This window comes from Lissotriton vulgaris, chromosome 5, assembly GCF_964263255.1.
Source record: "Lissotriton vulgaris chromosome 5, aLisVul1.2, whole genome shotgun sequence".
In the NCBI taxonomy this organism is placed as follows: Eukaryota; Metazoa; Chordata; class Amphibia; order Caudata; family Salamandridae; genus Lissotriton; species Lissotriton vulgaris.
The window spans coordinates 1,561,283,286-1,561,298,584 of NC_141693.1; the positions used below are offsets into that span (position 1 = coordinate 1,561,283,286).

Genomic DNA, 15,299 nt, shown 5'->3' on the forward strand with positions numbered 1-15,299 from the left:
GAATCCAGAAAGATCTTCAAGCTGCAAAACTACTCCGACAGGTAAGAAACTATTTGTTTTCTTCCCCAAAATTCTGTACCTACTGAGAGCCATTTACTTAGTATTTTCCGCCTCCTGGCTGAAATCAATTGATCAGATGTTCTCCAGCTTCATCTGGGCATATTCACAACCACGGCGTGCCTAGAAGCTCCTTACAGTTCAGAAGGATCGTGGCGGGCAGGTCTCCCGAATTTACAGGCTTACTATTGGCCAACCGTTCTCCTGTACAACAATGGGGAAATCTGAGAAGGGGTTGCCTACGCACACCATATACATGACCGCTACCACAAAAAGTTAAATTTAAAACGCTACTTAATGGGCTCAAAGTTTGGAAATCAATTACGAAATTGTTGGGTATAGGAAGACTCTCATTCTACACACCTATAAAAAACAACCCTGATCTGCCTACAATTTTTAATGAAAATTATATGCTTAAATGGTACGAAGCAGGGATTAGTCAGATAGGCTGCCTCTTCTCTTCTGCTGGGATATACTCCTTTGAAGAACGGAAAAATAAATTTGGATTAGATTGGCGCAACAATTTAAAATACCTCCAAATCAGAGACTTCCTGATGTGAAAGACAGGTGGGAGTGGGGGCATGAGTAAGATAAAATTAATAGACACACTAGTATCTGATGTAGGGAATAAGATTGGGGGCATATACCTATACATTATGGCAATGTTTCCTGACGATAATTGATAAAATATCCCTGAAATGGTTAGAGAAAGGGGACATTTCGAATAATGACTTTAATTATTCCTCTGAAATGTCGCAAACCGTCTTAATGTCTACCAAACTTCAGGCACAATTTTTTAAAACATGCTTCTTTTTATACTACACGCCGGACAGAATAGCGAAATGGGGGTCCGGTCCTAGCACATGCTATCCTAGGCGTAAACTGTATAAGGCTGATTGCACTCCTATTTTCTCATCCTGCGAGGGACTAGTAGCGGTTAAACAAGAAATAGAGAAATTCCTAACTACAATTTTAAACACTACAATTGTACTATCTAACGGGAACGTATTACTGGGGGGCGCAGATCCAGAAAAGCCCCAATATAGGCCACAAACTTATCTTTATTGCAATGGCAGTCTTCAGGCTTTGCATTGCCTCTGCATGGCGAGATAGTAATGCTTCTTCGTTTCAACAATGGTTAGCCAGATTTCTTACTATTACACACGCCGAAATTGCCATTTATAAACGCAAAGGCAAGTCCCGACGGAGAAAAGGTCTAAAAATGTGGACTCCCCTGATAGCCTGGTGGCAAACTCTTGGCTTCATGGAGTGGGCTGTGCCCTTAAGTCTTAAATTAATTAGATATGGATGTCCCAAGGCAGGATTGGCTTGGTCTTATGGCTCTTTTTCTTGTGTTTTTCTAAACTGCTTAGTGTATATTACCATGTTTACCTTTATGTAAAGATTTTCTTTGTATGAGTCATATATTCCTTCTTTGTGTATCAATTCCTGTTTAATAATGGTACACGTATCTGTCTGTCCCGGTGGGTGGGGAGTAGTGGGGGGGGGGGGGGAGGGGTGAAAAGCTTTCGCTGTAAAAACTGAATTAAGATTTTTTATAAAAAAGGAAAAATACAAGGATCTTTTTAAATCACCACAGTGTATTGTATATTATGAATTTGTTCACATTTGGTTGCTTTTAAAGGTGCAAACTGTAGCTGAATGTATAGTTTTAGATTATATATTAGAAAGCTGACCTGGTGTTATCGGATACGTCTAAAAACTATCCATCAATGGGAAGACAGCCAATGGTGCTTTTTTGAAAATGTTTTAAACTTTAACACTTGCAGAGCTACTACCTGTAGAGCTCGTTGCGTAACCATTTTCAGGACGATCTTGCTGCTTCTACTTTGTCGGCGGGGGTATTGATGGCGTTTATATTGCTACACTATCCTACTGTTTTGAGTTTCTAAGAGAGAGTCCAGAGATAGAGAAGGAAAAGTTATGTTACTTTACTTTTAATCCTACTTCTTCATTATGGGTAGTCTTCATTAATCATAAATATCCCACCCATGTCTCAGTGTAGCTTGTGGGGGGGCTTACTGTGAATCTTTGCTCTGCCCGTTACCTCCAAAAGATTGACTGCAGGGCATAATGAAACAAGGCGACCTTTGAAACTGTTAGTGAAAGTTGAACAGGACTTCAAAGAAATTCTGGACTTACTGTCTGACTGAAAACATTTTCCCCTTCAGTCACTGAGGTGTTAAAAAAGTTCAATGTGGCTACATGCCAATTTTTTGAGTTCTTCAGTACACATCTCTGAAAAACACACAACCTTTTGACACATTTCAAAGCATTTAACGGTGGGCAATCGTTGAAAGGTAATCGCTTTAGTAAGAAGTACAGATTTCCTTCATGGCCAGACTTTCCGTTATTAATTCAGAATGCTAAGATAACTGTTTTGGGCATATCTGCACCGTAGAAGGGAAACTGTAATTCTTTAATCACCATTGAGGGCTGATCAATGGGTACCCTAGCTTTAAAGGAAAACTAAACCTTAAAATCTTCATTAATTTCCTCTTTGTCCTTTCAAATTTCTGAAACCATCCAGTTAATTCCCAAAATATATAAAATCTGCTTCTTCCTAAGGGAATTGCTGCCAATGCGGTTTTGACGATTAAGATATCCACACTGTTTAGGTCTATTAAGAATTCCAAAACTGGGTAATCAAAAGCTAAAACTGCAGGGGGATCAAGTGGACGGAACCCACTTTGCATCAGGAGTTGCTCCATGGCTTTTGTGGTTTTTTGCCATCAACAAAGATGTGCTGTGTTGCCCTGGGGATTACAGTGTGTCCCCTTTTAAGAATGATAATGCCTGAAATCCCCCTCAATAGGACTCTGTGGGAACTGCTGGTATTCTAATAATAGTCCATGTGCACAGGACCTTTTACCTGCACCCCCCTTTTGAGACTGCCTATCATCTCACCCCCATTAAAAGCTTCCGAAGGTGGTCTCCTTTTCTGTAATCTGGCTTTGTCAGTATCTGTCAAACCACTTTAAATCTGTACACTTACTCCCACCCTCCACTCCTTTCAGCATGTTGTTAGGTTTGCCTCCAAGTCATTACTGTGTCTAGTGTAAGTTTCCATTCCCTGGAGTGATATTCCCCTTACCATGATTCGCTACATTACGGCCATTTCCCAAACGGATGCTGTGCGGATTTTCAGCCCTGTGCACATAACATTTAAAACAAGTAAGCATTGGTATAATTAGGAACAAGACTATGCAGTGTGACCAGCTTCTAAGATAGGAGGAGTCCATAACATTTGAAGCTTACAGATCTTTTGATTGTCTTTGGTGTCCTCTCTTGCACTCCAGAGAGGAGTGTGCACTGTACATGTTGTCCAGGACTGTATTTGTTACCCCTTGTCTGAATGATAAGGAGTACTTAATACCAGTGTTGGTGAGAAGTTTCGACTTAGGAATTGAGTCTTGGCTTGATTGCTACTCTCTCACTATGCTGGGCCTTAGTACAAAAGCCTGTGAAATGCCAAACTGCTGTAAAATGTGCAATAAAGAAACCTTTCATACCCCTTATTCCCCGGAGGGGTCAGGAAGCAGTCTGCTTTAACTCCCGGGGTATGCAGTCCTGTTCTGCTGTCTGGAGTTGTTCACCCACATTCTGGGACTTTTAGAATGGTCTTCGTAGCCTTTCAATTCAGGAATCCAGAAAATGTCACTGCTGTTGTAGGTTCCAACCCATCAATGCAACAAGTTGATATTTGGGAAACCTAGTGTAAATGGATAGTTCAGACAAATCTAGAATCTCCACACCCTTCTCGAACCATTCAAACTAAGCTTCAGACCAGTGGTTTGGAAAGCTGACTCTTGCTCCTTCTGAAGCTGAGAAGTGGGGGTACTGGCTCCCTGCATTTTGAGTAAGGCTCACAGCGTCACAATCCAGGTGATGCTGTTTCTTAAACTGCCTAGCAGTATTGTGGAGATTTAATTTCTTTGGTGCCCTCAGTATATCAAGAGGTCCTCCATGCAGATCTTCCAGTGTGCTTGGTTTATTATGCTGAAAGTCTTTGAGGTGGAAGTGCAGCGGCCAGGGCCGCTGCATTCGGAGCACAGCGTTCACGGTTCGATCCCCGGCGGCAGCTCAGCACCATGTGACTCTGGGCAATAACTCACTTAATTTCCACGACAGCCCCCAGCGCCTTGAGACCCGTAAGGGTGAGTAGTTTGCGCTTTACAAATACGGATTTACATTTACATTTTGAATCAGGTCTGCTCTTTGTGCAATCCAGTTCCTTGTGGAGACAGGTAAGTTAGTCGCTCCACAGGTTATGTAAGCGCTGTGTCTTTGTAGACATTCTAGACTTATCCCCAGCCTGTATAGAGAGTAAGTCCAGCGTAACTTTAACTCCTGGCTGTTTTTCCTCTACTCTTTGGTTTCCAGACAACCAAGTATGATGCCAACACTCTTTGATGTTCTTTGCTGAGGATACCGCTCTAGTGATAAAGGAGAGGAGCCAGAGCGAACCAGAGGACCTTTTTATTCAAAACCTCAAGCACTCTTTTAGTTCCAAAAAGGCAAAACTCCCCATAACAGCATAGGACGGCACAGCTTTACTAACCTGTACAGTCACTTCGGGTATTTATTCCAGCATGGCCTCTTACCTATGCTTCTCTGCGGATAGAGGGAACAAGGTGTTGGGGCCGGTAATATCTTCTGTTTTATTTGTTCAGGTGACGTTTATCTTGCTAACTAGAGTTGTATGACGTTTACTGGCTGTTTTCTAACCCTGTGGTTTTCCTTTGGGCTATCTCGCTCAGATTAGCCAAATATCCTGACCAGTTCAAACATGTTTTGCTTTGAAAACTCAGTTTCAGAAGTCAGTGAAAATGACAGGAATAAGGATAATTTGACCGGAATAAGGATAATGCACGACCTGATTGAGAAAGATCTATGGATTTATAAGAAGCTCTGGTTGGGTTAGGCTTCCTCTGTTGCTACTGGCGTTATACACATTCTGGTACTCTTGAGCCAGTAACTTGGAATATATCTTCAGAACTTCAAGGAGAACCTTGAAAGTGGTCGTAACTAATCTACCCTCATCCTGTGAAGTGTCTGTATTTAGTTTGTCCTTGATATATCAGTCAAGCAGGAAGAAGGTACTCATCGCTTTATCTTGCAAAAGCAGAACATAACTTGGCCAAGATCCCCTTTATATGGCATTGTCTCCCTTTTAATAGATGTCCTTCCCTAACAAGTGTACAACCCTCCCATTCAGTTATTGCTTTTCACGAAGTTTTATCTCATACCCTTCTCAGCATGTTATTTACTTGTTTTCAGTCTGCTCTTGAAGGACCCCCACTTGATTCCTTACTGTGCTTTGGGTTACATTCGCAGAGGGAGAGGTGAAATGAAGTACTAAAGTAGATGCTCTTGGCATAACATGTCAGCATGTGGTTAGATGCCATGCTGCAAAACTATTGGTTCGAGGCATGTGGGCTGCTGAATTCATATCTGTGCATAGATCGCCGCCTAGTGTTGGGTCCGGATGATTGCACATTGTTGTCCTGGAAGAGTCTTCGAAGTATCACGAGATAGGTGGCTCCTCCCCTGGACTACAGTGTATTGTTACAGTTGCCTACCTTGTTTGAGTGCCTGTTTAGGAGTTGGATTGTGTGCAGATTGTGCTTACTGCAATTTTGGCTTTATTTCAAAGGACTCGCAGAAACATGGAAAAACAAGTGCTTGTGTGTAATGCGCTATTACCGCTTGATAAAAGCTTGGTTATGTTTGGTACTTTAAAGTCTTCTTTCTGATTCCTCCCTTCAGGATATGGACCATTCAGTTGTGACTCCGTACAATGCCAACCCCCCTGTGACGATAGATGTGTCTATGTCAGACATGAGCTCAAGCCTTCTTGGCCACAGTCAGCTGACCACTATTGACCAGTCAGAGTTAAATTCCCAGCTGGGCATGGGGCTAGGAGGTGGCACAATCCTCCCTCCTGCGCCTTCACCTGAGGAGCGGTTGTCGACAACACCATCCCCAACAAGCTCACTGCACGACGATGACATGGAGGACTTCAAAAGGGTATGAAATAAAACCTGACATCCCAGCACCGGGGTTAAATCACAGCACACATCAACCATAGCTTTATTGCTTTTCCACAAATGGGGAACTGGGGACCCAGCAGAACATGTAAATCCTGACTGCTAGCCACACCTGTTAATAAATTACTACGATCCACACAGTTTTACAGATGCATATGTCCTAAACTTTCGCCAGCTGCCCACTAATGGAATGTGCACGAGTTAAGTCTAATCCTGGACTTGCATCACTACTATTTCAGTACTGATACTCCAGCTCTGCATTGCCAGCACACTCTAGTTCTAACTTGTAACTCTGAATGTTATTACAGCAATGACCCACTTCACACGGCTCTGCCATTAAACCTCCATCCTGATCTGCAGCTCCTTTCAGTTCTTCTAGTAAGACTTCAATGCTTGTGAAGCTGTGCTGTTTCTCAACTCAGTGGTAGTTGTGTGTGTGCTTTTTTAATTTTATTTTTTATTATAGGATTTCACCTATACTTGGCAGTTACGTGCTGGAAGTTATCCCTGGGCCTTCTATAGATGCACACTTGATTAGCGTATTGAGGGGTTTAAATGTAATTCTCGACTAAGTGGTCTTAACTAAATTCATAATAATTTCTTTCCCATAGTAAAGTACTGACTGGGCATTGGGGATGTTTGTTCTCTCACATTGTATCCGAGTTTCTTATTCCTTCCACCTGCTGAAGTAAGCCTGGAGTGCTCTACCCCAGTTTCCTGAGATAATGAGGTATGCAGTGTGATGCAACCCGGCTATTCGTTTGGAGCACACCAATATTATGACCTCACAGGATACTGTCTATTAATCACTGAGTGCCCCAGGCCCCAAAAAGGAACTCTGATGGAAAGGACTCATAGCTTTTGTTTTCAAATGAGAAATTTTCTCAGTGGAGGGTCATACGATCTACCAGTCTGCTGACATCACCCAAGGCTATCTCAAATTCTCCACAACTAACAGAGACTGAAAACGGGGAACATCACTTACAACACATTTTTTACAACGCACTACCATTACATCGCAACCATTACAACGCAAACCATTACAAAGCATTGCGCTGGGGGGCGCTCTAGGATAGGGAATATATTTAATTTACTATCCAACACACCTTCCCTGCTATCCACGGGGACTGGAGTTGGAATAGTAAATTAAATAATTCACTATCCAGCGCCTAAAAGCATTATGCGTTGTAATGGACTGCGTGGTAAAAACCGCGTTGTAAAGGCATGCGATGTAAAAGCATGCGTTGTAGTGACACCAATCCCTGAAAACCTACCTCAAATGCATCCAAACCTGGGCGTGTAAAAAAGAGCAAAAAAAAAAAGAAACATGATGCTACATCCTACCACGATAAAATTCGTCCTCTTTGCTCACCATGCCAATGTTGTCTGATTCAGTCATGGCTTTCCAACTTAATCCTGTTAGGCCTCTTACCCCCAACTGACGAGGGTCAAGCAGAGGCATTTGACTTTCTCTGTTAAACGTTGTAAATTGCTAAGAAGACCAAAACAAGCCTGGTTGACATTCTCCCTACTAAAAAAAAGTTGAGCATTTTCTCCCAGGAGAAGACTTAAGAGCGTCCGTTTAAGCCCTAATCCTTTCCCTCCTAAATGGAGACAACTACCTGCTGTAGGAAACTGGGCGTGGTTGCAGTAACCCCCGTCAACGTTTTGCCTCATATCTGATGCAGCTTTAACTGAAAGTGTACTGGGATTCTGCTATCCAGGCCCCCAGTATCAGTGTTCTTTCTCTAACCTGACCATTGTTCCACAATTGGCACCACTTTAGACACCATGCAAGTCCCTAGTGAATGTACCCCTCGTACCTAGGGCATTGGGTTTGAAGAGGGCCCCTATGGGCTGCAGCACAACCCCTCACCAAGCTAATGCAAACTTCCATTGCTGCCTGCGTGCCTTGGTGCAGAGAAAAATGAAGTCGACATGGCACACATCCCTGTGTGCCATGCCTACACAGCACTGCATTTGGTATAGGCAAGTCACCCCTACAGCAGGCCTTACAGCCATAAGGCAGTGTGCACTATACTCGTGCGTGGACATATCTGCATGTGTTATTGTGTCCCTGTGATATACAAGTATACCCGTAGATGCCACAACTGCACAGGGAAACCATACCGAGTACATGGGCTGGACACACGTAATTACGAGTGCCCCAGTTACATAATTGCTTCACTGTAACTCCAGATGTTTGGTACTAAAGATCTTATCTTAATAAACCCACGCTGATGCCACTGTTGGATTCATTAAACAAATGCACCCAGAGGTGCCCCCTGAAGACCTACCAACCCCTAGTTTGTTCACCGACTGGTCTCGGCCAGCCATCCATGCTGGACAAGTTTCTGACCTGAATATCGATAAGTAACAAAAGACAAAATAACATAGAAGCAGATCCTTTGGTGTGTTTTTTGTCCCAGCAGGGTGGAGATTTATTGGATCCAGACTTGAGGAATAACAGTAAGTCTCTGGTTAAAAATGTGTAAAGGGTGTAAACCGGGAGGGGATCCATGAGCGATCCGCTCATGACAGACGGCCACCGGGAAATCACGGAGGAGGGATACCGATCGATAGCTTACCGCCGACCAGGAGACACACCCGTTTTCCTTGGTTTTCAACTTCATGGATCCCCTCCCGGTTTACACCCTTTACACATTTTTAACCAGAGACTCTTTACCAAATAGTCTCTGACGCATTTAAGGATTAGACGGTACTAGTCTAACAGAAAGCAACTTTACATCTAGGACTACAGGATATTCCACCACTTTGCTGCCAAAGACATTCGAATTTCAGTAATCCCAGTGTCTCTATAGTCCACCAACGTGGAACACTGCTATAATTTCCAGACCTCACTCAACCCACCTCAAGGAGTTGAGTTTAAGCCCTGAAGAGTCGTGTTGACTCAACGGCGAAACACGTGTCGGCTTACTGTTATTCCTCAAGTCTGGATCCAATAAATCTCCACCCTGCTGGGACAAGAAACACACCAAAGGATCTGCTTCTATGTTATTTTGTCTTTTGTTACTTATCGATATACTGATTTGTTGAACTCTGTTTGTGGTTGCGAGAGCTTAGCTTTTCAATTGTGCATGGTCTCAGACTTTTTAGACGGTTAAGGGTAATTTCCCGTCTGCTCTTTACGCACCACTTAATCACCAATTGTGATCACACATACGTGAACGTTAAACTTGAGGCAGTGCGCCCAGGACATCTGAACCCTAAAATTCCCTTCAGTAGTTTAAGTTTCTGACCTGAGGTGAGAGCTATCACTCTCCGAGGTCAAGAACAAAACCTGCACCGGGCAGAGGTGTTTGCACCTCCTCCACGCAGGAACTGCATTCCAGGGCAAGAAGCTACAAAGGTCTTTTTTATGCCCCCCAGTCCTCTCCAAATAGTGGAGATGCCAACCCCTTTGTCCTGACCCAACTTTTTACCAGCAAGACTGGTGGGAAAATTAGTACGATTAGGAGGTGTGCCCATCTTCAGGCGGCACCACCCTTCAGGTGGACCAGCTGATGTGGACCCCACTTTCCAGAGCCCCATATCTTGATTTGGCCTGGATCAGCATCTAGGCCCACTTCCCTCAGGAAGTGGTCATATAGAGGATATAGACAACCTAAGGTTGGTAGCCTATTGGCTACTACCGGTCACTCCCTGTAATGCTCCTAAATTGAGCATGTAGGGGGCACCCCTGAACCCAGTTTCGATGGATCAAGAGAAGAATGAAGAGTCACTGCCTGGTAAGAGCTGCAGAGGAGCGGATAACATTGGCGCGAAACCTTGTCTGCTCGCACCTCGTCAGACAATTGTGACAGTGTGACTAGTCCTGCAAGTTGGAGAACTACCAAAGCCAGGGGTAGCCTGCCAGCACTACGAAAATCACCTACAGTCTCCCTTGGAGTAGATGAGCTAATCCCCTACAGCCGCATACACCGACGAGCAGAGTCCAGTCCACCGCCTTGCAGCCCCCGCAACCTGACTGACGCCGCTGACAACCAGGAGAAGGTACGCGTGCTTTGGAAGGTCAGATCTGTCTCCCCACCGATTGAAGACACCAGGACCAACCAGAGCCATGCAGCGCTAATCCTTGGGGTACCGGATGCCCTGCACCAAACACCAACATTGAGTCACGTCCAGATTCTCACTGCACCACAACAGAGCAGCCGTTGAGGGACGTCTGCATCACTGAGACCCATATAGTGAGTTCCCAGCTGTCCTGATTTTGCTCCTGCCACTGTGTGTGCGTAGCCACAAAGAGCATCTTTGCACATCAATCTAGCCCCCCTTACCACTCTGCACCCAAGCCTCCCGGCCCGGGTACAGAAAAAACAGCTGTGCCCCCTTACTCCAAGACCCCTTGGCACCCAGGCCCCTGTTTTGGAGCTCTCAGACTTGTCCCCAAGTCTCCCTCTGCAGCCTGTTTCCAGGTGGCGCATCTTCACTGTAGCGCCCCCAGCTACAACTCCACCAGCACCCTGCATCTAGGTAAACCGGTGTATTTCCTATAGAACTGCTGGTAATACTGTGGACCAACAGATGCTTAGCACTACCCTCTGATACGTCTAACTGCTCACTCACACTACCACAAAAACAAGCGTTCTTATTATCTGCTTATGCCTCTGTAAGTAAATTGGGGACCCACTGGACACTCTACAGTGTAGTTCTTTTAGTGCGCTATTTAGAAAGCTGGCTTCCTACACCTGCTCATCGGCCTCAGAGACCACATCACTCATCAGTAAGGCTTCCTTCATGCAGAAGCACAGCTCATTAAAGGCTGAAGAATTCCAGCCACATCACTTTCTAGCGAAAGGATTTACTCTGGCTCCCTGTGCAAGTCCAGATCATCTTCAGGACCCTCTTAATTTTTTATAAGGCCCAAATCCCGAGTCTGGCTAGTTAACAAACTAGCAATATCTGGAGGTCAAGGTAAAATGAGGAGCTCCAGCATCGGCATATTGGAGTCTAAACCTGGTAGGAATAAGTAAACATGAAAACAGGCCTTCTGAGCCTAGGCTTGAGTATCTGGAAGGAAATCCCCTCTGATATCAGAACAGGACCAACCCTTCTGCGTTTCAAGAAGAAACAGAGAAGTAGTCGCTTCAAGGACCACTTTCTCAGATAGGCTGACCTCTCACCTCTTCTGCTAGCACTGTCTCCTCCCTGCCCCCCAGTTGTCCGCAGAGAGGGTTGCCCCTGTATAATGCTATGAGAAATTGAGTTATCAGTTGGGGTGCTTGTGAAACCTTCCCAAGTAATAATGTCACTATTCTGTGTCCGTTCCAGCTAGGTTACTTTAATTTAAACCTTTGCTCTTTGCCACAGCTACCCAGGAAGGAGCTATCATGCTTAACTTAAAGGAAATAAGTGTAAAGCGTTTATCAATACCAAAAAACTTAATACGTCAAAAACACAACCCAATAAAAATCCCACTCCCAATTTATAAAAATAATGTAGGTTTTAATGAGCAAATAAAAACCAAAATGACAGAATCGGAAATGGAGACCAGGAAGTAGGATTTTTAGGAGTTTTAGAGTTTTCTAGTGCCTAAGAGTGCAAAGTGCCAACCGCAGGAATCTACTTGCGATAGACTGTGCCAAAGTCGAAAGTTAAGGCCAAAATCAATAGGATGGGGGTCAGCTACAGGGACCGGGTGCATCCCAGTGAAAAGTTTACTTTGCAGTTTTTCTTGAAGCATTTTCTCTGTGGGTGGGCTGCTTTCTTGATCGGTCGGGCTCGATGATGGCAGGGTCCCTCTCGACGTTGGCTCTAGTGAAATCCTGCATATTGGGAATTGGAAATGTTTCTGGAAGTAGAACTGCTTTGAGTGGGATAAGACCAGCAAGTTGAATCAGACCATCCATGCGGCTGGGCAGTGGTCCTGTGGTAGCCTCTGGTTCTTTTTGTGAAAAGCTCTGATAAAGTTCCCAAGTGTCCACTTATGAAATCTTGGAGGGTAGAGTACTCTTTAAGACCAGCCAATGGTCCAGGACCTTTTGAGCACCACTTGTTGAGTTCGGGCTCAACGTCCAAGGGTTTCTTGTGGAGGAATCTGAACTCTGTGTGTTCCATCCATCGGGGAAGGCAGCGGTGGTGATGGAGGTTTTGAGAATGGAGTTGAGTTTGCGGCTGATTTCCTTGCTCCAAAAGTTGAAGTGGTGAGGGCATAGCATCTTGGGTGCTCCGGAGTGCCTGGAATTCATAATGGCTGTGGTTTTCTCTGTGGTGAGCTGTTCCTATTTGGTGCACAAGTGGTTGTGGGTGGTGTACGTCAAGTGTGAGGAGGTTGTAGAGGTCGAAAGCATTGGACTGGATCATCTCGTTCCTCGCCGGAAGAACCCAGAGAGTCCGCCTCCCCCATTTTAGATCAGAGGCCACCGAAGTCATCTGCGGCATACCACAAGGATCATCACTCAGTCCCACCCACTTCAACGTATACATGGGTCCCCTCGCATCCATCGCTCGCCAACACAACCTCAACATCATCTCCTACGCTGACGACACCCAGCTGATCCTCTCCCTCACCAAAGACACAAACACCGCCAAAACCAACCTACACGAAGGGATGAAAGAAGTAGCAGAGTGGATGAAGAACAGCCGTTTAAAATTGAACTCGGACAAAACGGAAGTCCTCATCTTAGGATCATCCCCCTCTGCCTTGGACGACTCATGGTGGCCACCGGCCCTGGGAACCGCACCAATACCTACGGACCACGCACGTAACCTGGGCTTCATCCTGGACTCCTCCCTTTCGATGACCAGACAAATCAACGCCGTCTCATCATCATGCTTCAACATCCTACGCATGCTCAAAAAAATCTTCCGTTGGATCCCCACCGAAACAAGAAAGACGGTCACCCACGCACTGGTCACAAGCCGACTGGATTACGGAAACACCCTGTACGCCGGAACTACAGCCAAACTACAGAAAAAACTCCAACATCCAAAACGCCTCAGCCAGACTCCTACTAGACATCCCCCGCCAAGCTCACATTTCCGACCACCTGAAAGACCTCCACTGGCTACCCATCAACAAGAGAATAACGTTCCGTCTCCTCACCCACGCACACAAAGCCCTCTACGATCTAGGACCCGAATGCCTCAACACGCGCCTGTCCTTTTACACCCCCACCCGCCAACTACGATCGTCCAATCAAGCCCTCGCCGCAATTCCGCGGTTCCATAGATCCACCATGGGGGGAAGATCCTTCTCCTACTTAGCGGCCAAAACCTGGAACTCTCTCCCCACCCACCTCCGCCTTACACAGAACCACCTCTCCTTCAGAAAGCAACTAAAAACTTGGATGTTCGATAAGTAAAGTACCCCCCTCCCTCAAGCGCCTTGAGACCATCTGGGTGAGTAGTGCGCTATACAAATTACTGAACTTGAACTGTAAATGGTGGATATCTTGTTGTGGAACTATGGTGTCAGAGTTTCTGGGAAGGGGAGTAGTGTTCTTGGTGGCTGACTGACAGGAGAACTCTCTGACGATGCTGAAGAGTTCCTTGCTATGGTTGGGGCTTGCTTCGATGCAGTCTGCAAGGACGCCTCTTTTTGTGTCTTTTAGGTGTTGGTGTCATTTGTTGGTGGCTCGGTCTGTGGGTCTCTGCTGGTGTGCCATCTTTGTCATAGCCGTTTGCAGTTGAGTTTCATTGTGCTGAGTTCCGGTGAATACCAACTAGCTTATTTGGTTACTCTGTTGGTTTTGGCTGGGTTGATGGGGCACTCTGTCAGTGCAGTTGGTGATCCAGTTGTAGAAGTTCTGGACGGCCTGTTCAAGGTTGGTTACAGACTAGGACTGGGTGCTGTTGGTGTCCGTCCATTTGGTCTCGGTCACTTTGTTCTACCTGCCGTGGGAGAAGCTGGGGGGCCTGGTGGTGGTGCATGGGTATCCTGCAGTGATGACATGGACAATTGTAGAATTTTATAAACTATCTACTTGTCAGAGAGGTGGGATGCATCTGAAATGTACTTGTTTTGCAAATAAACCCACCGTCCCATTTGTAGCCATGCATTAACACATTATTATCATTAGATCAATGCACTGACAATAGCCTCTCTGGTTATGTTTGGGCTCATGTTATGTGATGCTTTGAGAAAGGATCTGTGTTAGACGGGGACCTGGAGGGTCGGCCGAGGACAAGGGGAGAGGCCTCCGGTGAGGGCCGTCTCCAGCGATCGTACAGACAAGTAACTTCCCCCCCACAGATGGACACCACACAAGGATGAGGTCAACACTCTTTATATACGATTCTTGAAGCAAGGATATCAGCGATACAGTGAGATCGGGACACAAGGGTCCTCTCAATTCTAGTCTCTGGAAGGGAAAGGGTAGCGGGACAGTCTTGGTACCGGTCTGGTACTGAGGTGGTAAGATGGATAGCTCACAATCCTCGAGCTCGGAGTTCTGGAAGGTCGGGCCGCGGCAGCGCCAGCAGGCTCGGGTGATAAGTCTCACTTGAGAAGGGCCGCGGCAGCGCCAGCCGGCAAAGGCGATGGTTCACACAAGGATGGGCCGCGGCAGCGCCAGCAGGTCCCGACGAAGATGTAGGTTGCAGAGGGCCGCGGCAGCGCCAGCAGGCAGGACGATTGTTCACGAGGATGGGCCGCGGCAGCGCCAGCAGGTCCCGACGAAGATGTAGGTTGCAGAAGGCCGTCAAGGATGAGTTCTTCTAGGTGTCTCTCGACTCCGGGATACAACTGCCCTCCTGCTCTGGAGCTGCCCCAGTTATAGATCTGGCCTCCTTTGATGTCCGGACCCTCGCTCTTGGAGGTCGGGAGGTCTGGGATGAGGGAGTCCAGACACAGAGCAGGGGGGTGGAGCCAGCGCCCGGGGAGGCTGGGGGCGATCGGCACCTGGCGGGGGAGAGCCATCGACACTCCTCTCTCCCATTGACCTGCCAAGTGGTCCGTTCACCTCCTGGGTGGATGGTGGTGCCTCGATGTCGGGGCCTGGCCAGGCCCAGGGTTGGGGTCGAGTTGAGGCCACGCGGCCTCGTGGTGCAGTGTCCAAGATGGCGGCTGGGCCGGGGCAATGCTGCCGATGGTGGCCCGGGCCGGCCGATGTCGTGGTGTTCGGGGGCAGGCGTCCCGTTGGGGACGGGTTGCGGGTTGCTTCTGTGGGTTGCCGGGGTGGTTCTTCTGGTGACACCGGGAGAGCCGGT

At 46.5% G+C, this 15,299-nt stretch overlaps 1 protein-coding gene across 2 annotated transcripts in view; it reads left to right on the forward strand.

Annotated features, from left to right (window-relative positions):
- TOX4 (TOX high mobility group box family member 4) overlaps positions 1-15,299 on the forward strand; it is a 352,937-nt gene that overhangs the window by 181,120 nt on the left and 156,518 nt on the right. For both annotated transcript variants that reach the window (XM_086923633.1, XM_086923632.1), the window contains exon 4: positions 5,848-6,108. In XM_086923633.1, coding sequence (XP_086779759.1) covers positions 5,848-6,108 — 261 coding nt within the window. The remainder of the gene's footprint in view (positions 1-5,847; positions 6,109-15,299) is intronic.